We start from the raw sequence: 23,208 nt of genomic DNA, 5'->3' as shown, positions 1-23,208 counted from the left end.
CACATATCTTCGTCTTTGTAATTTCAATAGTCAGTTCCAGCGGAATGCTGTAATGAGACTATACCTGCAAACAGTTCAAAATCGCCAGCTAGTACATGATGCAGTTGCCCATTTGCTTAATGAGGAGTGAATATGTTGACATCAGTTGAATTCCAGTTGATTTCTTGGTGCTATTCAAGATTTGGCTTTAATCTGTTTAGTCATAAGTGGTTTGAGATCAGCTGATGATCTGAATGAAAGAGGATTTTGGAAAAGTGTTCTGAATGAGAAATCTTTATCTCTTACTCTTCTGCTGTTGTAATGAGAACTCGAGTGTATTGATCTTCAGGGCATCCTGGAAATTGTATCTATTGTCCTAAGCATTTGAGAAGGCAGCAGGGAGTAAGGAAGTGTTACAGTTAAGGTCCAGCGTTTTGAATGGATGATGGGTTTAGTTGCTAGATTTATAAATGTGTTTGTAGATATGGCCTGAGCATAGATTACTGTTTTTAAGAATAAAAATGCCTCAATCTTCTCTCTGTGAATTACCTTATTTTGAGGGACCTTGAAATACTATGGAAGTCAAGTCTAAAACAGTCTTATTAGTAAAACAAAAAAGCAGCCATGCAACCCTTTAAAGACTAACAAAATTTATTAGGTGATGAGCTTTTGTGGGACAGACCCACTTCTGCTTTTTTATTTTGGTAGCATACAGACTAACACGGCTATCTCTCTGTTACTATTGAGTCTTGGTAGTATTATTTTTATGAAGTGCAATCCTGGAACAGAGTACAAGGGACAGCATATGTAGATATCATGCTAAAGCGCATGAGAGCATACTTTCTAAACTACTGCTATCTCTGGATTTGTGTGTTTTTTGTCTTACTGTCACATTGTGGATACAGTTTCAATGGGCTTCAGCAAAAGCTCTCTGATTATTTGGAATTTGTGCCTGATTATGGAAGGTAATCCACACTGGTTACGTCTGAGTGAGCTATTCATTTTAACATGCTAAGAGAACACTGACATTAACAAAAAGAGTTAGTTAGGTTTTTAGAGGCTGACAAGATCACTGTATCAAATTGTCTTTCATGTGGTCTTTCACTATGCCTGACAGTGCTTTGCCAACAGGCATTTTCAATCTCTGCCATGGAAGATTGCTACTTATTTATAGCTTTACGGGTGCTTCATGTCCACGCAGCCCCCACGCTGTTTTTATGAGAGAAAATATATGTAAAATACTGAACAGTCAACCTCCCCATGAAAGAATATTTTATATAACGTTGGTTTTTGATAGTACAAACTTTCAGCAGGGCAGGTGTGCTCCAGGTGGTCCTCCCTTGTCCAACACCCTCAGGACCTGCCCAGGGAATTTGCCTAACTAGGGGAGATCAGTGCCCATTCCTCTGGTTCTGGAAGCCAGCCTGGCTCCACTCCTGGCTGCTCTCCTGCTCTGGCAATATTCCAAGTGCCAGCCCACTGTGTTTCCCCCATGAGTGCTCCAGCCCCAGAGCACCCAGGGGGTTGCCAGTAATGCCAGATTGCAGGTGTTGCCAGACTAGGGAAGTCTGGATTATGGAAGTTCAACTTGTACTTGTGTGTTGACCCTCATTGGATTCAGTTAACCTAATGAGTGTCCACTGACAGTTTATCTACTGGGCTTTGTGAACAAATCCTGCAACTGTTGCGGATTAATAATAGTCTTGTTGATACAGAAATGACTATAGCTTAAAAGACTCTGGCATCTGATTCCAAGAAATTAACGTTCATATTTTTAAAAAGTATATTTTTATTGTAAGACTGTATGGATTGGGTTATCAATAAAATATACCATTGTCCTAAAAACTGTCAAGTTATAAGAGGTGACGAATAGTCTTTTTTTTTTTTTTAAACACTAGGCAGTGGAGTCTGATGAAGTGTTCGAAGATGAGGTACCAGACTCACCAGGGGTAGAAAAACAAGACAAAGAGAAGGACCATAAGGACTCCAAGAAACTTCGTTGTAAGTTAAGCTAATTCCCAATAAAACCCTTCAAGATTAAAATCTACCTAATTAAGATTGTAGATAATATAATTTCAGTAAAAAAGAATATTTACTACATTTCAGCTTAAAACAAAAGTATAAACATAAAACAATTAAAGTATAAATGAAAAAACATATGAAGTTAAAAGTTCTCCTAGCAATCCTAACAGCCATTTAGCTTACCAAACAGTGTACTATCCATGTACTAAATAAGTATTATGACTATTTTTCAAAATTTTTGAACTTGAGTATTTTTTCGTTTTATAAAGCTTAAGTTTAATCGGGTTTTTTGTAAGCTTTATGGGGCTGTGAGATAAATATTTAATTTAAGATTCAACTTTTCATAGTTAACTTCATTTTTAATAAGGCTGGGTGGAAGAAAAACAGTTTTTTCTAGAATCCAGGACTAGTCAATAAAATGAATTTGATGTTTCTGCACTAGACAATTAGAGTTTTTTTTAAAGTTAGCAGATATATCAGTAAGATAAGATTCCTTCGTGAAGTTTCATATCTTTGCCATATGAACCTGAAACTTAAAAGGCAGTGATCAAGTAAACTTTTTGTTTCTTGCTGCATGCTCAATATGATTTTTTTAACCATATGCAAGTAATTTCATATCAGTTATAATGTTGGCTATGAAGAATATAAATCAAAGTCTAACTTAAAAATAATACGGTTGTAGTATATAATTTATGTGGTAGTGTTGCAACTCATTCTCTGTCTCCGAAGCGCTTATGAGAAGGGGCCATTCTTGAGAATTTGGAAGGAGCCTAGCAAGTAGCAGGAGTTTCCATAAATACAATTGGAGAGAATAGTTTGCACTGTATATTTTAATAATGTGATAGAATATACTGATCTTTTTCCCTTGAAGCATTTGCGAGTTTCAGATAAGGTTTTTTTTTTCCTTATATTGTTCTTTGGGCAAACTATTTAGCTATGTAATGCTTGTCAGGTTTGTTTTTACATTTCCATATTATATTTCCTTTTCTTAGCGATGAAAACACCTAGCAGCATAGATTCCTCAGAACAGAAGAAAACCAAAACAAAGCTGAAGAAATTTCTTACACGGCGCCCTACGTTACAAGCTGTTCGAGAAAAAGGCTACATCAAGGGTAAATTAACCTTCTTTCTGCAGGAAGCCTATAGATAAATTGAATTTTACAATCATGTCTCTTGTAGGGAGGAGTTACTGCAATTCAAGAGGAAACCGGACTTATGAAGTTAAGAACACATGACTGAAAAGGAACTAGTTATTTTTTGTAATGGTTGGCAGGTATCATAGTTTCAGTTCTTGCTGAGGAATGTGTCATTCTTTCAAAAGCCCCAGAGATCACCAAATTCAACTACAGTGATGAAGAAGTGATTTTTCATATCCAAATGGACAGATGAAGGGGTGGGTCCCGAGACCCTTTGGGCCTTGCAGTCCCTTGGGGAGCAGCCCATTTGTTCTGCTCTTTCATCTGGAAAGCTTGGGTAGCCAAGACTCCTTTGTCTTGCAAACAAAATGATATAATGCAGACCTGAACACACAGAGATTCTCATCTGTTTCAGATAGGGATCTTGCGGTATACATGTACCAGACAGCCATGTGCTATTTAGGAACAACTGAAATACCTGTGCCAAAGAAAATGAGTTTAAAGAAGTCCTAACTTACAATTTCTTTATTCTTGGTCAGTTTGTTTTTAGCTTTAAAATTTCTTAAATTTACATATTTGATTCTTTTCCAAAAAATAGTTCTTTGTATCAGGCTTGTGAGTGCTAGTGTAGATGTAGCCATAAAGAGTGTGATTCCCAGCTTATACACATGGTATAGTATGCTAATAATAGGGTAGCTGTGATAGCCCAGGCAGGAGTGCAGCATGGACTAGCTGCTCCATGTGGGCACCCACATATGAGCTTGTACTTGGGGCAGCTATTTGTCCTACCTCAGCCTGTGCTACCCTGGCTACACTGAGAAGAGTGCTAGCATGCATTTAGATAGGCACAAGCTAGGAATCTCACCACTAGCTTGTGGTGGAGACATACTTTGTGTTGCTAGGTTAGTATGTAATGGTTCTGACGAGACACATCATATATAAAATTTCTAAATTTAAAAAAGTGAATGCCAATTTAAATATTTGAGTACACGTCAGTTATTGATTTGATATTCATTCTAGACTATTGTGGTATTTTAATTGTTTGGGATGGAAGGAATTATTCCAAGGCTGCAGTTTTGCATTCTATTTTATAGCTTGGATTGATTTTATGGACTGTCTGTGTGAACACTGAGCCAGATTTACCTGTGTGTGCAAATGCAAAATCCTGATGTTTGGATCTATTGAAGACTTAAAGTGAGGAGAGTTTATTTTTATTTAAGGCGCACACATTTTAAACTTGAAAATTTGGTGGTGGTTAGTGCATTTTAAAAGTAAATCTCCAGTTGTAAATTACCCTTGTGTAATAAGTTATACAGAAGCCAGTACCTGACAGATACAAAAATACAAAAGCTTTTACAAAACAAGGGTAGTACAAAACTTAACAAAACTAAAGTAGGGATTAGAATAAGGAAAATATTGAAAAAACCAATGTCTAGGAAAACACTGAGAACAGCATGCATTCTTTAGAATAACTATTTTTAAATGTGCTTGTACTACATGAAAGAAGTACAATGAAGAAAAATACTTCGAAGATGCAATGGAAGAAAACGTTAAGAGGCACACAGTAACAACCTAAGGATTTCCCGTTATGCTCCCATTATGCAAAATTCATTAGCATTCATGTCAAGAACATGAGACTATTTAATTCATTAAGAACCAAAAATGCGCTTGGTGCTGTGCATGATGCAAAGAAGAGAATTCTGTGCTCCAGAAAAAGCTTTCAGCCTACAATAGAAAGAAAAGAAAATCAGGGCAGGAGGGTGCTACTTAAGACATATTTTTTACATACGATTGTGAGCCTCAGAGACAAACTGAATCTTCACAAAGATTTAAAATGGGAAAGTGAAGTCTGGTGGAACTGTATTCCACCCCTGGAGCACTGTGGAAGAAGGAATAGGAGAAAGACAAGGGCCAACATCACTGTCAGAACAAAGAGGAATGCAATGTACAAATACAAGATTGGTTGCAGTTTCAGCTCTGATTTGAAATATGATAAATGTATAATGTCTAGTGTCTTGCTGTAGCATTTGAATTGATATATTGAAAGATTCCTTGTTATACAGTAGCATACATCTCACTGGCGTTATGTTATGCCATGAAAACCCCTTCCCTTCCTTTATTTTTGTTCTTAGCTACTTTGGACAACAAAGCTCAAAAACTGCTTGTCTCTTACTAAATAACTTTGTTTATGGGTATGCCCTCCTGTGTCCCAAACCTGCAATTGGATCACCTGTGCAGATCCTCACTGAAGTCAACAGGGCTATACATTGATACAAAGATCCATCCCAATGGATCTAATTTTAGTGTGAGGACACTTGTTTATACCTCTGGACATCTGTTTAGAGGGCGCATGAAGTTAAACAGGTAGATATGTGAAATATTTAATAGTACTTTTAAAGTAATACTAAAGGTAATGCTGAAAGTTCTCATTTGAATGCTCTTTATCTCCATACAAAACACTTGGTCATAAAGATTACAGTAAATATTTATTGCATAATCCTGTCATTCTCGCAAGTACAAAATGACAGAAAACACACATCCTTTGAGATCTTTCAACTATACATGAAACATTTTATAACCATCTGAGGATATCATTGATTCTTCTTCGAGTGTCCCCGTGGGTGCTCCACAATAGGTGACGGGCTTGCCCGGCGCCGCAGATCGGATCTTCCAAGCAGTTTCTGCCGGACCGCACATGCGCCGGCGCGCGCCGCTCCCTTGCGCGCTCCTGGCCACGTGCGCGATCCGGTCCCCGCCAGTTCCTCTTAACCGCCGTCGGCTGCAGACGGAATCCGACTAGGCTAAGGCCAAATAGCGTATTCAACGACTTCATCTGTTTTTCTTTCAAAGTTTTTTCAGATACTTAGGCTACTATGAGTTAGCCGGTTGTTATTTTGCAAAAAAAAAAGAACAAACAACAACAAACAAACTACGAGCGGGACAGCTTCAGCCAGTCCCAGTAACAAGCGCCGGAGGCCAGGAGCTACAGCCATCAGCCCTCCTGCTGAGGCAGGCCATCGGACGGGGAAAACAGCACAAAGAAGGTGCTAAGTACCCACTTAATAAAACTCAAAGACTCACCAACAATGTCCTCTTCAGGCTTTAAAAAATGTGAGTCCTGCCGAGAGGCGATGCCAGTGTCCGATGGGCACAGCCTATGCATAAGGTGCCTGGGGGAGTCCCATGTGGCACAAAAATGCGCCTTCTGTGCAAAATTAACGACCAGAGCACAGAGAGACAGGGAGATGCGCATTAAAATGCGGCTTCTGGATAAGGCCCTCCAGCCAGACGTGCCGGAGCGGCCGCAGCAGGAGGGACCCTCCGGGGCCCTTAAAAGGAAAGCTGCCTCCCTCACTCCATCAGCGCAGAAACGGAGGAAAGTCTCTCCAGCCCGATCCCTGCCGGCAGCAACAGTGAGCGGGACGGGAGGAGCACGCAGCCCCCAGCCGCAGCAACAGCTGATCGGCGGCGGCAAGGCGAGCCACGTGCAAACGGCTCAGCCTCCGATGATCAGCCAGCCGCCCCGCACCGCAGGCAGGGCGGCGGCTAAACAAGCGCCGGCACCGGCGGCACCGCAGGCAGCGGCACCGACCCCGGCGGAACCGGCGGTGCAGAGCGCGCAGGCACGTAGCCTGCAGGCGCAGAAGGACACCGCACGTGCGGCACCGCCTTCGAGCGTGCCTAGCACGGTGCCGACGGGGCCGGGATCCCCCGTGCGTCAGGGGGCGGAGTCACCTCCTCCAGGGAGGGGGAAGGCTGCACACAAGAGGAGGCATTGCAGCCCCTCTCCGGACAGGGCTGTGGAGCTGCTTTCTCGCAGACTCCAACCAGAAGGCAGGGGTCCCCCCTAGCCTACCCGGAGCCCCCTTCTCCATTTTTGCAACCAGCCTCACCCTGGATGGCACCACCTTCACCCTTCCTGGGGTTTGAACCACTGGACTATTATGCGAAGTCGCTCTCTCCAGTGTCTCGACGATCTCCCTCCCCCAGACGCAGAGGGTACACACCAAGGGAGTGGTCTAGGTCACCCTCCCAAGAACAGTGCCTATACTGCCATGGTCGCCCCTACCACGCGGGGCATACACACCATCGGCAATCTACTAGGGAAGGATCCCCACAAACTATCTCGTACCCCCGAGGGCAATCGCGACCGGGGACAGAGACTCAAGCATCTCAAGGGGGACTGGTCATGGAACCCCGAGATTTTCCCTCGCAAACCTCTAGCGAGAGGGTGTACCATCACCAGCAGGAACCGGAAGGGTCCAGAGAGATGTACCCCAGCGGTTCCTCACTCTCTTCCCTGGACGAGGCTACGGCCCTGTGGGACGTCCATCCTACGGACGATCTCAAACAGCTTCAGGAGCTGTTTAAGAGGGTGGCCTTCACGCAAGGCATCCAGACAGCAGAGGTGCAAGAGAAACACCATAAGCTCCTCAAAAATTTGAGACCTCCGGCCTCTTCCAGAGTAGCAATACCGCTTGATGAAGCGATCTTAGAGTCCGCCACTACAATATGGCAGACCCCTGCAACTATTCCGCCTGTCCAAAAGAGAGCGGATAAGAAATACTTCGTGCCGGCGAAGGGCATGGAGTTCCTGTTTAGCCACCCACAGCCAAACTCCCTGGTGGTGGAGTCCTCGCAACAAAGATCAAAAACATCTCAATTTAAAACAGGGGGAACAGACAAAGATGCCAAGAAGCTAGAGCTGTTCGGCAGAAAGGTCTACTCCTCCTCCACTTTAACGTTGCGAATGGCAAATTACGCAGCGCACTTAGCGAACCATAATTTTGACAACTATTCCAGGTTAACTTCCCTCATGGACTCTCTTCCAGAGGACAAAAAGCCGGTCCTCAAGGCCATAGTGCAAGAAGGCTACGCGGCTGCGAGGATGGGAGTTCAGATTGCTTTGGACGTTGCGGACACGGCAGCACGTTCCACAGCAACCGCAGTGGTGATGCGAAGGGAGTCCTGACTCCAGACCTCGGGTATACCGAGGGATCTGCAGGCGAAGATAGTTGACCTTCCCTTCGACTCGCAGAAGCTGTTTGCTGAATCAACTGACTCGGTCCTTCATTCCAGTAAAGATTCAAGAGCCACACTCAGGACCCTGGGGATTTACCCCCCCCCATACACAAAGAAAAGGTACTACCCTCAGCAGAGGCGGTACCAGTAGCAGGAACAGCGCCCCCAGTATCACAGGGGTTACGAGCAAGGGCGACATCAACAGCACCAGCAATACAGAACTCCCAGGCGACGCTCACAACAGGGCCGTGCGTCCTCGGGGCGGGGCCAAAGGCCACAAGTTTGACATACAGATCCAGGGCTGCGCCATCACTACCATCGCACACGGTCATCCGAAGCGGCTATTTCACCATCGCCTCCGACCATTCTACGACCAGTGGCAAAGGATCACCACAGACAAATGGGTGCTGGAGATCATAGCCACGGGGTACGCCATCCCCTTCCAGTCGCTCCCACCGTCACGACCTCCACCCAAGCCCCACCTCCAGGAGGCCTCCCACGTAGCGAGGCTCAGGCAGGAGGTGGCCCATCTCATGCTTATCGGGGCGGTGGAAAGAGTGCGGGAGCAACTGCACGGGAAAGGGTTCTACTCCAGGTATTTCCTCACGGAGAAAAAGACAGGAGGCTGGAGGCCCATCTTAGACCTTCGCGGCCTCAACAGGTACCTGCGCAAGCAGCGTTTTCGGATGACCACGATCGCCTCCATCCTTACAGCTCTGGACGATGGAGACTGGTTCGCAGCCCTCGATTTACAAGACACGTACTTCCACATAACCATCCATCCGGCTCACCGGCGATTCCTCCGGTTCATGGTGGGCAACGAACACTTCCAATACAAGGTCCTACCGTTTGGCCTCTCCTCGGCCCCCAGAGTCTTCACCAAGACCTTGGCAGTGGTGTCAGCCTACCTGCACAGACAGGGGGTATTCATTTTCCCGTATCTGGACGACTGCCTGCTCAAAGGGGCCTCGAAAGGAGAGGTTCTGCGCATGATACGCGTCACAGCAAACACGTTCTCCTCACTTGGCCTGGTTATCAATCTGGCAAAATCACAAATAGACCCCACACAGGACATAGAGTTCATAGGGGCTCGCATAAACTCGGTTACAGCGAGAGTATACCTACCAGAGGCTCGCTTTCGGGCCATCGGTTCCCTCGTGCAGGTCATCACCTTCAGCCCTACGGTGCCGGTCTTGACGTGCCTGCAGCTGCTGGGCCACATGGCAGCGGCGACATTTGTAGTGCAGAACGCCAGGTTACACATGCGCAGCATGCAGCACTGGCTGGCGAGTGTATACAAACCGGCAGTACACACCGTTCACAAGGTGGTGTCGCCCACAGCCGGGGTGCGCAAATCCCTGCAATGGTGGGTAAACCCCAGGAACTTGCTAACAGGGGTACCCTTCCACCAGCCGCAAATATCGGTTTTTCTCACTACAGATGCCTCCCTCATAGGGTGGGGAGCGCACATGGGCGAAGAGGTGACTCAAGGACTGTGGTCACCCACGGAACAGTCACTACACATCAACGTACTGGAGCTCAGAGCAGTGTTCAACGCCTGCAAACACTTTCGAGACCACATACAAGGCAAAGTCGTCGGGATCAGTACAGACAATACCTCCACCATGTTTTATATAAACAGGCAAGGAGGAGCTCGATCCCCTGCCTTATGCGCGGAAGCAATCCGCTTATGGAACTGGTGCATCGCCCACGATATAATTTTGAAAGCCTCATACTTGCCGGGTGCGCACAACGTGAAGGCAGACCAGCTGAGCAGGCGTTTTGCGCTCACACACGAGTGGCAGATCCGTCCCGATCTGCTACGGTCGATTTTCCACGCATGGGGTTTTCCCCAAATAGATCTGTTTGCCACTCAGCACAACAAGCAGTGCCCACGATTCTGCTCCAGGGCAGGACTGGGATGGGGGTCCCTGGGGGACGCGTTCGCGATCCCGTGGGGGGGCCCCCTGCTTTATGCGTTTCCTCCCACAGTGCTGATCCACAAAGTTTTGCAAAAGGCCAGGAGGGAAAGGGCCCGGATGATCCTGATAGTCCCAACGTGGGATCGCCAACAATGGTTCCCCCTACTCCTGCGCATGTCGGACCGTCCACCGATGCCTCTTCCGGTGGTGCCGGATCTGCTCACGCAAGCCCAGGGGTCTGTAGTGCATCCGCACCCCCACAGCCTGCGACTGCAAGCGTGGTTAATCCATGGCTCAGCTCCCTAGAGAGCACATGCACAGTGGCAGTACAACATGTCCTAGAAAGTAGCAGGAGGACTTCCACTAGGAAGACCTACAAACAAAAATGGACTCGCTTCACGGCTTGGTGTTCTACCAAACAGCTGGCCCCCCTTTCGGTGCCTATACCTACAATTCTAGAGTATTTACTGGACCTCAAGAGAGGAGGACTCTCGCTATCCTCGTTAAAGGTCCACCTTGCCGCCATCTCGGCGTTCAGACATGAGGAGGAAGGGCACACGGTGTTCGCCCACCCTATGGTTACCAGGTTCCTCAGAGGGTTGGTAAACCTCTACCCCCCTCGGAAACCGATTCCACCTTCATGGAACTTGGACCTAGTGCTTACCACACTGATGGGACCACCCTTCGAGCCCTTGGCCACGGTTCCCCTCCGCCTCCTTACAATTAAGACGACCTTTCTTCTCGCAATTACGTCAGCTCATAGGGTGAGCGAGCTCGCGGCCGTCATGGCAATGCCACCCTGCACTGTTTTTTCCAAGGAGGCGGTAACCATACGGCTGCATCCAGCCTTTGTCCCCAAAGTTTCTTCCGAGTTTCACATCAACGAACCTATTGTTCTACCCTCGTTTTATCCAAAACCTCATAACTCCAACGAAGAGGCGCGCCTACACCTCCTGGACGTGAGGAGGGCGCTAGCCTTCTACGTAGACAGGACCAAGTCCTTCCGGAAAACGGATAGACTCCTAGTCTCCCTCGCTCCCAAATCGAAAGGAGAGGGTCTCTCCTCGCAGAGAATCTCAAAGCACATTGTATCCTGCATAAAAATGTGCTACGAGCTCAGAAAGACTCCTTTATCGGCCACTCCCAGGGCTCATTCCACCAGGGCGGTGGCGGCATCAACAGCCTTTTTCAAGGGCGTTGCGTTAAAAGACATTTGCAGAGCGGCGACCTGGTCGTCCTACGACACCTTCGCCAAACATTACGCCCTTCACAGGGTATTCCAAGAGGATACCCGTCTCTCTGCAGCGGTCCTCTCGGGGCGAGCTGCACATAATCCGATTACCCACCTCCTATCTTGGGTTACTGCTGGGTAGTCACCTATTGTGGAGCACCCACGGGGACGCTCGAAGAAGAAAGAGAAGTTACTCACCGTAGTAACGGTGGTTCTTCGAGATGTGTCCCCGTGGGTGCTCCACTACCCGCCCATCCTCCCCGCTTCGGATCTCTGTTAGTGTTTTGCAGGGGCACCCGAGGCGGTTGGTCGAGGAACTGGCGGGGACCGGATCGCGCACGTGGCCAGGAGCGCGCAAGGGAGCGGCGCGCGCCGGCACATGTGCGGTCCGGCAGAAACTGCTTGGAAGATCCGATCTGCGGCGCCGGGCAAGCCCGTCACCTATTGTGGAGCACCCACGGGGACACATCTCGAAGAACCACTGTTACTACGGTGAGTAACTTCTCTTTTCTGTAGATGAAGCATTTCAAATACCTCAGTGCTGAGCACTGTAACAAAACCTAAGGTAGGTGGATAAATATGTATGAGATTTCATGCATCCACCCATTGTGATAGTCCAGAGCTCAGCACAGGTGCGAACAGTGGCATGTGAGCTAATTTTCACTGGTGCGTGAGGCAGGAGCTCAGCCCCTCCCCTTCTGCCCCATATAACCAGGAACTTGCTCAAAGCCTGTGCTTTAACAAAAGACCAGCTAATGCCACCAATCACCACCTAAATGGTAAAGCTCTTATTTATTAATGAAGCAGTTGTAAGTAGGACTGTTAGTGACTTTAAAAAATATCACCAGCCCTTGGACAGTACAGAGAGGTCAAAAGGTCAGATTTAGGCACTCTGCCTCAAAAAGGTTGCTGACCCATGTGATAGTACTGATTTTACTTAATGTTGTTGACTTTTTCAAGTTCATACAGGGAGTTGGTAGCAGTGTATTAACTAGACTAGACTTTTGACTTCCAACCCTTTGTTCCAATCACCAGATATGTTGCACCAGATTGTCAATACTGCACACACACACAACTGGGGACAAATTTTAAGGCATTCAGCGCTCAGAAGGTTATTGCTCACCTTGGGAGCTGGTGTACTAAGCTCTGAAAATTTAGCCAGTCATTTCTGGATACCAGCTGGTGTTGCCATCAGTTTTTATTCTTGGTATAAGACTGTTGTGCATGAACTCGTTCTGTTCTTTACAGTTCATCCAACTATAAATGAAATTATTTATTTATTTTTACTGGATTCCAGATCAAGTGTTCGGTTCTAATCTCACCAGCTTGTGTCAGAGGGAAAACTCCTCGGTGCCAAAGTTCGTGAAGCTGTGCATCGAGCACGTTGAAGAACATGGTAGAGTGAAAATATTAATCTTTCTGTCTTAACGTCTTTGCAAATCACTAATTCTGGAATCTTAATTCTTATCTTGTTGGTTTCCAAATAATGTGATAACTGAATATTCTAAACTCTCACGTTCGTAACTGGAGTTTCAGCAATAGGATGTCAACAGCTAGGAAGCAGCAAAAGAAGGCAGCCTGAGCTAGGATGCGATAAGATTGTGGCTAACGAACAGTAGGATCAGGGAGCTGGGGACAGGGATCTTGTTGGTAGGTAACTACTAAAATTGCTTCTTAAATCCTTACTGGTGTTAACTAAACACCATGTGCATTAAAAACTGCTTCTCCTACAAGTTCATTTTAGAGGAGACTTATTTGGGTAAATATGGGGAGAGTCAGTGCCTTCAGAAAACATTGTCATCTGAGATTTCTTTAGCCAGCTGTGCTCGTAAAATTTGGAAAATACTTAATTCCTAAGATTATCATATTTCTACATTTTATCTGATTGGTTAGTGTCCTGATTTCTTGAACATGTCCTTTTCTTCTCCTGTTGCTAGTAAGAGAAGGCAAATCTCTCTTACTCAAATACTAAAGTGAGTCTAGATTGAACATTAAAGTTCAGAAAAGTCTGATGTATAAAACAAACATATGTCCGCATTTTATATACAAAAAACCTTTTAGACCTGCGTTTTCACACTTACCCCATGTTGTCTTGTCTACTTGTTGTAATCATTATTAGAACTTTGAGGAGAGTAGTACTGCAAGTGGGTTGCTTATTCCCTTATAGTGAAGTTATTCCCATGAGGTAGCTGATGTTAAAGATCAAAATTCTGTGTAGGAGAATCTCTCCACCCACCTTTTTGGTGCTCATCATCTCTTTCCCATCTTAGATAAAGCAGATTGCATTCATGACCTCAGTGGGAGCTCAGGGGAGATGTTGCAGAGTGAAGTAGGTGGCCTCCCTGTATAAACAGCTACAGTGAAATAATATGGTGGAACTTGTAGCTCCCTAAGTGCTACTGTCTGGTGACTCCAGAAAAAGGAACAACAGAAACTGGTTTGATTGTCTTGCCCCCCAACTCCAGAAGCTTTACTGGATGGCTGTTTTCTGAGTTAAGGCAAGACAGAAGTGAAAGAAGCTAGTTTTCTTTTATTTTAAGGGGAACTGTAGGAGCTTCTACTTTCCTCTTCCACCTGAGCCCTTCAGAAAGAGAGTGACGAATAGACTGTGGCACTAAAAGGTAGTGGGGAAACAGATGGGCAGGACAGGTGGTATTGATGCTAGTGTACCATTGCGTCAGGTTGCCCTGTGGATGGGGTTAAGGAAATTGCTGGATCCATTTTTGCTGCATTTTTACCAGCCAACACAATGCACTGAATTCATGTAAAGGTTGAGTGTGGGATGACAGAAATTGTTCCTTTTTTTTTTTTTTTAAACTACCATTTTTGTGTCTACATCAGCAACCACTGAGAATAAAAACAAACAGAGACAAGTGGATTGGTTGTTAGTTGGTGGACCTGGTCACCCACTATCAATTTTGGGGTGTTCTCCAAACTTAGCTTGGTTTAGTCACCAGATATTTTGTTAAGTATAGTCTCTGTGAAAGGAAAAATCTGAACCAGAAACCTCTACAATCCCACTACTAGCATTTTAGAATGAATGGAAGTATGAGACAAAATGAGAGCAGGCATATGTGTGAACAAGAGAAGGTAAAAACCTTCATGTGCTAAACATTGGTTGTACTAACTAAATATTAGTTGTGGGATTTTTAAAAGCAGTTATTCTAGGGTGAGCCCCCAGCCCTCATCAAAAATCAGTGGCAGTTGGTCAACTCACGCCTCAAGACTCCTTCACCTTTTCTGAGTACACATCATGTTTTAGACATTACTTCATTTAATTATCTTAAAAACTGATTTTAAATTTTTGTTCTAGGATTAGACGTTGACGGGTTATACCGAGTTAGTGGCAATCTTGCAGTGATTCAGAAACTAAGATTTGCAGTTAATCATGGTAAGTCCTGTTCTCCAACTGTATTATCAGTTTGAAAATATATGCAAGAGTATTTGTCAAAATTGCTAGAAAGCTCTTCAGATTGTTTGTGTAATGGTTTTGGCCCATCTGCTTAAAATAAAGTGATGGCTTTCTCAAAATGAAATTAATTAAATTAAATTAATGCTAAATATTAGCTTCCATAGTCTTTTGAGTTAGGAGCTGCCATGGCTGTCCTGGCAGGATAAGCCACCTCTCCACTGGCCAGAACAGTTACATCCCCTCCACCCTGGTGCACATAGCAAAATTCATTCCATCCAGGTTGGTGCCCCCTTGAAGAGAGAGGGGAATTGTCCCATTCTTCCCCCCCATCGTGCTGAGGAAACCAACTTAGGCTGCTTCGGGTCCTATGGGAACTCACCTTCCTCTCCTCAAAGGAGCACAGATTGTCACAGTGTGAATCTTGAAGGAAGCTGAAGCAGATCCTGACAATCAGTCCCTAGCATCATGCAAAGAAGTAACCGTTGAATTGTGTTTTGGCCCTGGAGTGACCATTGAGCCTGATAATGTTAGGCAGCAATGGACCTCCTCTGCCTTTCTGGTCTGACTTCACCCTTAGTCCAGGATTTTATCAGGGCTGAATTTATATGTTTAAAAACATTTTTATAGCCCCATTGTCCAGGCAGTCTGTTGAACCCGTGAGTATTTCAGCACCATAGCCCACACTCTCCTTTTCACTATGGTTGTGTCTACACATGCCACTTCTGGAAGAAGCAGCATGGTGAAGAGCAGCCTGGAAGATGCTAATGAGGTGAGGATGTAAATTTCACATGCCTCATTAGCATATAGCCATGTGATTCAGAGTCCAGAAGAAGCACTTCTGGACTCCAAAGTACATGTGCAGATGCGTGGTCCGCGGGGATCTTCTGGAAGGAAACCCTCCTTCCGGAAACCCCTCTTCCTTGGGGCTCAGTCACCATCAACTACTGGGTCCTAAGCACCATCAACGTTAATTTCCTCTCTGGCCTCCTTCTGGGGCTCCTCTCATGAGATGCTGCTCTTCGAGCAAGTTTACTCTTTACTGGCCTTGAGAGGTGTGAAGGAAGTTCTTCCCGGACACTGGGATCATAGTTTCTAGTCCTGATACCCAAATCCAAAGGATGAGAGAGACTCATTTATGGCTTCAACAAATCTATAAGGTACACATTTCCAAATGGTCACACTATTGACTATCGTCCCTGTTTTGACTCAGAATGACTAATTTGCTGCTCTAGACTTTCAGGGCACCTGTATTCATGTGTGAATTTTGCCAGACCACAGAAAATTCCTTTTGATTCATCATGGCAGAATGTCTTTTCCAGGACATGGTACTTCCACTCAACCTCTTCTGTTCCCCTGGTTTTTACCAAATACCTGATCTCTTGATGGTGTATCTCATGAGGAAGGGAATCCACATGTATCTGGATGACTGGTTACTGAGGGGCTGGTCCAGAGGGCAGACTCTTGCTCATGTCAGTGCTGCATTGTTTACGTGACTGTCCAGTTCTCATCCTACATACAGAGAACTCAATAAAAAATAATTCATTAGGATCCTAATAGATTCTATGAGCTGGAGAGCATTTCTGCCACCCCACTCTTTTCAGCTGATTTGCCCCCCTTTTGTCTGTCTGCAGTCACAGCCTTCTATAACAGTTTGGATGTGCTTGAAGCTTTGGGCCACATGTCCACTTGTGTGCAGATGGTCCCGTTTACATGACTCTGCATTCTTCCCCTCCAAATGTGGCTCATGCCATCTTATAGTCTGACTCTTCCCCAGGACATATTGTACCATCTTCCTCAACTGGCATTGAATTGCTTGCAGGGATGGACACACCCTTGCCAGCCAGGTTTGTTGTCACTGATGCTTCCCTGATGCATTGTTTAAAATCCAAGGTCTGTAGATGGAGCACCTCATTCTTGTGGCTAACATTATGCTGGCTCTCCTTGCATTATCAATTCAACCTGTTTACTGCTTCCTCATCATCCCAACCTATTCATTCAGAATCACTGTTGTATTGTTTATCTCATGCTTAGCTTCCTGCACCTCAAGGTGTGGTTGCTTCATGACTAAACAAGAAGGAAATTGGTTTTGGCAGCTGCTCAACAGGTCCTACTCAACTATAGAAAGCCCTCCACCAAAGTAGCCTATTCAGCAAAATGGAAGCAATACTCAGTGTGCTCATTGGCCTATGGAAATCAGTCAATGCTGGCTTCTCTCCAGGATGTCTTGGAATACATGCTGCACCTTCAGTTGTCAGATCTTGCACTTAGTTCATTGAAATGACAGCAGGCAGCAATATTGGTATTTCATCACTCATTCAGGGAAGATCCATCTTTTCCTTTACCATGGTGGCAAGATGCTTAAAAGAGCTGCTTCATCTCCATCCTCTTGTCTGAGAGCCACTTCCTCTGTGGTATATTAACTCAGTCTAGCTAATTTACAGGGACCACTGATTGAGCCTCTGGTATCTTACCCGTTTCTGCTTTTGTGTCAGACAACTATACTTTTGGTAGTGACAATATCTACAAGAAGAGAGTGAGAGTTGAAGACATTGATGGCAGTGCCTCCTTACCCAGAATGCTCCAAAGATGGTGATTTTATATAAAAATTTGGCATGTTTTACTTTGTTTCATTTCAGCCAGGTGTTATATTTAACTCAGTTTTTTCTCCTAAGTTGCATTCGTCTTGTCAGGTGATCTGTAGCCTTCTGTCTGGATAGGACTAAAGTGTGTTGTGCTTCTCCTCACCTCTTTGTATCTTATGTAGATCATATGATGGGTCAAGTAGTATTTTCCAAAACACTCTAGAAATGAGTAACATCTGTATCAACACTCATGTAAGACAGCTTCAGGCCTCTGTGAACTCATTCTGTAACTCATTGCTGCACCTTCCAGAGAGTATGAAAGTTTTGGTCAGATGATACTGCACATCTTGTTTTAAGTAGTCTACAAGCCCTCCTTCTGGGAGGGGTTGCTGCTTGAGTCCTATATGTAGAATAGACAGCACCATTTACTCCTAAAAGCAGAAATAGTTATTACAACTGTGGTTCTTCAAGATGTGATGCAGATGTGTTTTCCATGACCTACCTTCCATCCCCTGCACACTGGAGTCTCATCTCTGGGTGCTCAATTGAAAGGAGCTTTGAGTTGCCTCATATAACAAGAGAAAGGGCTACAGTAAGGTATGAGTGCCACCCTTCTGTGGGTACCACTAGGTAAAATTATCTCCTGTCTGGCACATCTGGTGGGCTAGAGTTTACTTCATTGCCCTTCTCCAGTGCCTTAATTCTTAACTACCAATGCTTAAAATTTTTATAAGGAACATAAATAAATTTTTACAACATGACACATGTACCTTATAAGCCACATAAATTAGCTTTGGTTATACATAAACATAAAGAAAACAAATCTGAACAGGTAAGTCGCCACAGAAACATGGTGAGATGAAACTCAAGTTCCCAAAAGCTCAGGTGGAGTTCACCTGAGTCTGTTAGTGTCTGATCACCACATCTCTGTAGTCTGCTGAGTTAAAAACAGTGTTTAAAAAACAGCAAGTCAATACTCAGCCAATTTCCCAGCCAGTCGCGTGTCTGGGCTGCTGAGGTGGTTAAAGCACTGGTTAAAAGCAACATCTTTCCTCCCTTTCTTTAATTAATATTAATAGGTGCTTCCCTGTTGGATGATTAACAGTATCGTTAACCTGCTGCAAAATAAAAGAGCAGTCATGTAGCACTCTAAAAGACCGATTAAAATAATTTATTAGGTGATCAGCTTTTGTGGGCCACATCCACTTCTTCACTTGTTTTTTTCTGAAGTGGGTTTGCCCCACGAAAGCTCATCACCTAATAAACTATTTTGTTAGTCTTTTTAAAAGTACTACATGACTGCTGTTTTTGTTTTGTGAAGATACAAACTAACACAGCTACCTCTGTTACTGCTGCACAATGCTTCAGAGTTGTGGGGGCACAAGGTGCTGTTTTTGTTCCTGGGCTCAGCTTCTCCCAGTCTGTACAGGCTGCTCCCACTGCTTGCCCTCCTGGACTCTTGACTTCGACTACTGGCAGCCTATTGAGCACATCTGATACTACCATACACAGTTCCAGAAGCTTCTAGCTGTGGAGTGATAATTATGCATCTGCTTAGCGGCAGTGTCACAGATACAACTCATGCCTTCCTACCCCAGTGTCTTTAAAAGAGATACCTCCCTATTATGTATGTGGATTACATGCACACACCTAAATGAAATACATGTCTGCCCCACATCTTGAAGAACCATAGTTACAGTACTTCTTTTTCTGTAGTCCTTTCACACTGGGTAGGTAATAAGAATCCGATCCATTGTTCTTCAGCTTACATAGAAAATAATGATAAACACCTACTGGATTATAATAACAATACGTATGATTTCTTTCAGATGAGAAATTGGACTTGAATGACAGCAAATGGGAAGATATACATGTCATCACAGGAGCTCTAAAAATGTTTTTCAGAGAACTGCCAGAACCACTGTTCACATATAATCATTTCAATGACTTTGTCAATGCAATTAGTAAGTGCATAAATCATGTACAGAATTTTCCTAAATATTTAAATATTCACAATGCACTTACCTAAAATATATTCTCCTTTTCTTTGTTTAAAATTTTTGTAAAGGTGTTCTATGCAGTGGAAGTGTAGCCATATCAGTCTCAAAATATTGGTGAATGAATGGCCCTTTGAAATGTGTAAGCTAATTTACCATTTGCATCTGATGAAGCGGGCCTTTGTCATGAAAGCTTATGCTCCAAAATATGTTAGCCTATAAAGTGCCACAAACTCATTTTTTGCAGATACAGACTAACATGGCTACTCCTCTTATAGCAATTTACGATAAATAATCTGTTCAAGGCTGTCATTAGTTATGAAACTGAGCGTTTCCCATAAAAGAAAACAGTTTGAAACCTTCTGCCCCCTGCTGTCTGATTTGCTCACCTTGATAACATTTTTCCGATTTGTCAACCTTGATTACTATTTTTGGGTTCTCTGTGCCTTAAATATTGAGTCTGTTCTGGTATGGCTATGATCTGAAGAAGTGGGTCTGTCCCATGAGAGCTCATCACCTAATAAATTATTTTGTTAGTCTTTAAAGTGCTACGGGACTGCTTATTTTGTTTTGATAGTGTATAGTCTAGCACAGCTATCTCTCTGTAAAAGTTTGAAAACTTGTCTCTTTCCTCTACAGAAGTTAGTTCAATAGAACAGTGGTTCTCAATCAGGGATAGTCAGAGACTTTTCAGAGGTTTATCTGTTCATCTACATATTTGCCTGGTTTTACAACAGGCTACATCAAAAAGCACTAGTTAAGTCAATACAAACTAAAATTTCATAAGGACAGTTGCTTGTTTATATTACTCTGTATACTATACATTGATATGTAAGTAAAGTGTTTATCCTGGTGTATTTATTTTAGAAAAATATGGTAAAAATGAGAAAAATATAAAAGTGTCACAGCACTGAAAAATTTGCTGTCTGATATTGTAAGTAAGTAGCTTTTACATGAGCTGAAACTTGAGTACATGAGACAGTCAGACTCCTGACAAGAGTAGAGGGGTCTGGAAAGGTTGAGAGCCCTTGCAATTTAAAAAAAAAAAAAAAAAAAAAAAATTCCCTCACCCATCCTGACTCTGAAGTGGCATCTTCAGATTGTCAGTAATAGGCAATGTGGCCACCAGATGGCAATGTGTTATTTAATATCAAGTACTGTAAAATTGTGCACTTATATTCAGTTTTTGGCATGATATATAGTATTGAAATTCTAAATAATATTGAATTTATGGTTTGTCTGCCTTTATCTCTTCCAGAACAGGAACCAAAACAGCGTGTTCATGCTGTTAAAGATCTAATTAAACAATTGCCGAAGCCAAATCAGGATACCATGCAGATACTTTTTAGACACCTCAAGAAGTGAGTAGTGTAAGGAGAAAGTCTTAATGTACTGCGGAGTTCCCTTAATGCTAGGGTAACCAGATATCAAGTGTTAAAAATTGGGAGAGGGTGTGGGGTGTAATAGGCACCTATATAAGATATTTCAAGACTCACTCTCTCTGAAATTGGAACATAGGATCACCTTTCTTAGAGCTGAGTGATGAGACATTGAAAGTGCTGGAGGATGGTTCAAATCATGTTTCCTTTGTTCATTGTGCTTCATCAAAGCAAAACACTTGTCTGTGTTTATACAAGCTTGTGGAGAAGCAAACCCAACTTTTGGACAGCATTTTTATTAGTTGTGGTCTTAGCTGTTGAAGCTTTAGATTATAGGGACAGAGTGAATGTCAAATTTTACATAGTGAAGGTGATTATAAAAGTAGCCTGTTTCATGAAAGAGAGTAAATATGTGGAATTACAAATTGGTTTTGTTTCTCTTCTGTTCACATTATTTTCTGTCACCTCAATGAATTTAATTTTAAAGTATTTTTTCCTGTTTCCCCAGAGTTGTAGAAAATGGAGAAAAGAACCGAATGACATATCAAAGCATAGCTATCGTTTTTGGACCAACTCTGTTAAAGCCAGAGAAGGAGACTGGTAACATGGTCCATACTGTTTACCAGAATCAGATTGTAGAATTAATTTTACTGGAACTGAACTCCATCTTTGGACGCTGAAGTTTTCTCAGAGTTAAAACTGAAGTGATGAGTTGGCAACAGATTTCTAGCAGAAGTCAGATCCATATGTACATGATGTATTGTGTTTGTGGACCAAGCAACTGCTCAATTTTGCACTTTTCAGTGGGATGGCAGGGAAGACATGGAAAGAACATTTGACCAATTTAATTGCTATTCATGCAAGTTAACGATTGAATTTCTGTACAATTCACTTACTATATTGTGAATATTTCAAAATTTATACTCTGCTTTTTAATAATTGCAGTTCTAGTACAGACATACACTGGATTTCTTGGTGAGAATCTTAAAATTAATTTCAATCTGGATAATCTGGATTGGGTTTTTTGTAAAGGTTCACCACTTGGTAGGGTGAGGAAAACCTCATCAACTGGCTTCAAAAATGTTTTTGGATCTTTTTAGTGATAATAAAATTGCATCCTATGCTTATGCACTGAAACCTGTGTGGATCCTGTCAGCAGGGATTCTGCATGCAGTGTGACTGTCTTTGAACTAGTGCTAACAGTGGTCAGTGTGGTTTACAGTAATTCAAATAATCCCTCATTTGAGGCTTGCTTTTTAGAGAAAAAATTATTATGTAGCATCTTGGCTGGATCTTCCGCTTGCTTGATAGAGCAGGACCCAATTATTTCAAACACTGAATTTATAATTATATCCAGCAGAGGATTTGTCCTGTGACATACTAGAGTTTTTATTTAATACAAAAATGCATTTTTCAGGGTATTTGTTGGGCTATATTTTGTGCTAAACTGAATTGCAGTTAACAATCCTAATTAAATACCAACATTATCTAATGCTGTATTGAGTTCTTGGTATGATCCTGTGGTAGTGAACGCTTTTAGATACACATACAGACTAAAGACTGATCTTTGGTTTATGTACATAATCCAGTTATTGTATAGTTTCTGGTTGCACATTTCTAATCATGGCTAGATTAGATACAGGTAGTGTAACACTTCCAGTGGATGTCTGGGTTTCCTCAGAAATACAGGTTACTCAGAAAACTAAACATGCACTTTTAGATGTTAATTACATTTGCAGGCAAATAATTGTAATGCAAATGGTACTGGAAAAAACTGTGTGGGCTTGCTAAATTGTTAATGCACTACAAGAGGAGCCTTTTAGGTTATTTAATATGTACAGGATACATTAGAGAAATGTATTACAGATTCTAACATTTGCAATAATGGAAACGTGTTCCAATAGATATTTGTTGAAAATAATGACATAATGCTAAATTTGAGAATTTCTTTTTACATTAATAATGTAGATTAATTTGTAAAAGAAATTGGTTTTGGAAGATTTTTGTTACATGGAGCACGGTCTACTGAAAATTTTAAAATGTATTTTTTTAGACTTACTGCTGTACCTTATATTTGTTATGTCTAATCTAAATAAAGAGAACCATTAGCTAGTTTGCAGTTTCCAATCCAAATTTGGATATTGTTGAATTTGTGAAAACTCTCAAATATTCAGTTGTTTGACTGCCTGAAATGGTTTCCTGCAGCAGAGTCATTGTGGTGTGATTATACGTGAGTGCCTAACTGAAATTTTTAGGAATCCTCTTTTCCCTCAACAGTAAGTGGATTGTATGGTGAAGATGGGTAATTTTATGGGTTTAAATCTGAAAATATTTATAAGTATTGCAGACAAGTGTTTTGTTGTAATGCTTGATATGCACCACACACAAACTATCTGTCCACAAAAGGAAGGCACAGAAGTGGTGAAATTATGCTATTTGACCATTGATCTCTTCTGTACGTTCAAGGTGAGAATTCCCGCAGCAGAAAGCTTGCTTGAAAAGGCTTTGTAGATAAAAGAAGGGACT

At 43.2% G+C, this 23,208-nt stretch overlaps 1 protein-coding gene across 7 annotated transcripts in view; it reads left to right on the top strand.

The window, feature by feature from the left end:
* ARHGAP12 (Rho GTPase activating protein 12) overlaps positions 1-22,797 on the top strand; it is a 173,750-nt gene extending 150,953 nt beyond the window's left edge. For all 7 annotated transcript variants that reach the window (XM_074984964.1, XM_074984963.1, XM_074984961.1 and 4 more), the window contains 7 exons: positions 1,878-1,980; positions 2,994-3,113; positions 12,610-12,708; positions 14,626-14,703; positions 19,136-19,270; positions 20,562-20,664; positions 21,191-22,797. In XM_074984964.1, the coding sequence (XP_074841065.1) occupies positions 1,878-1,980; positions 2,994-3,113; positions 12,610-12,708; positions 14,626-14,703; positions 19,136-19,270; positions 20,562-20,664; positions 21,191-21,362 (810 nt within the window). In that variant the 3' untranslated portion in view covers positions 21,363-22,797. The remainder of the gene's footprint in view (positions 1-1,877; positions 1,981-2,993; positions 3,114-12,609; positions 12,709-14,625; positions 14,704-19,135; positions 19,271-20,561; positions 20,665-21,190) is intronic.
* The last annotated feature ends 411 nt before the right edge of the window (positions 22,798-23,208 follow it).

The sequence above is a fragment of the Carettochelys insculpta genome, chromosome 2 (genome assembly GCF_033958435.1).
Source record: "Carettochelys insculpta isolate YL-2023 chromosome 2, ASM3395843v1, whole genome shotgun sequence".
Lineage (NCBI taxonomy): Eukaryota > Metazoa > Chordata > Testudines > Carettochelyidae > Carettochelys > Carettochelys insculpta.
Note: the sequence above shows the minus strand (reverse complement) of the source record. Positions and strands in the feature narration are given on the sequence as shown.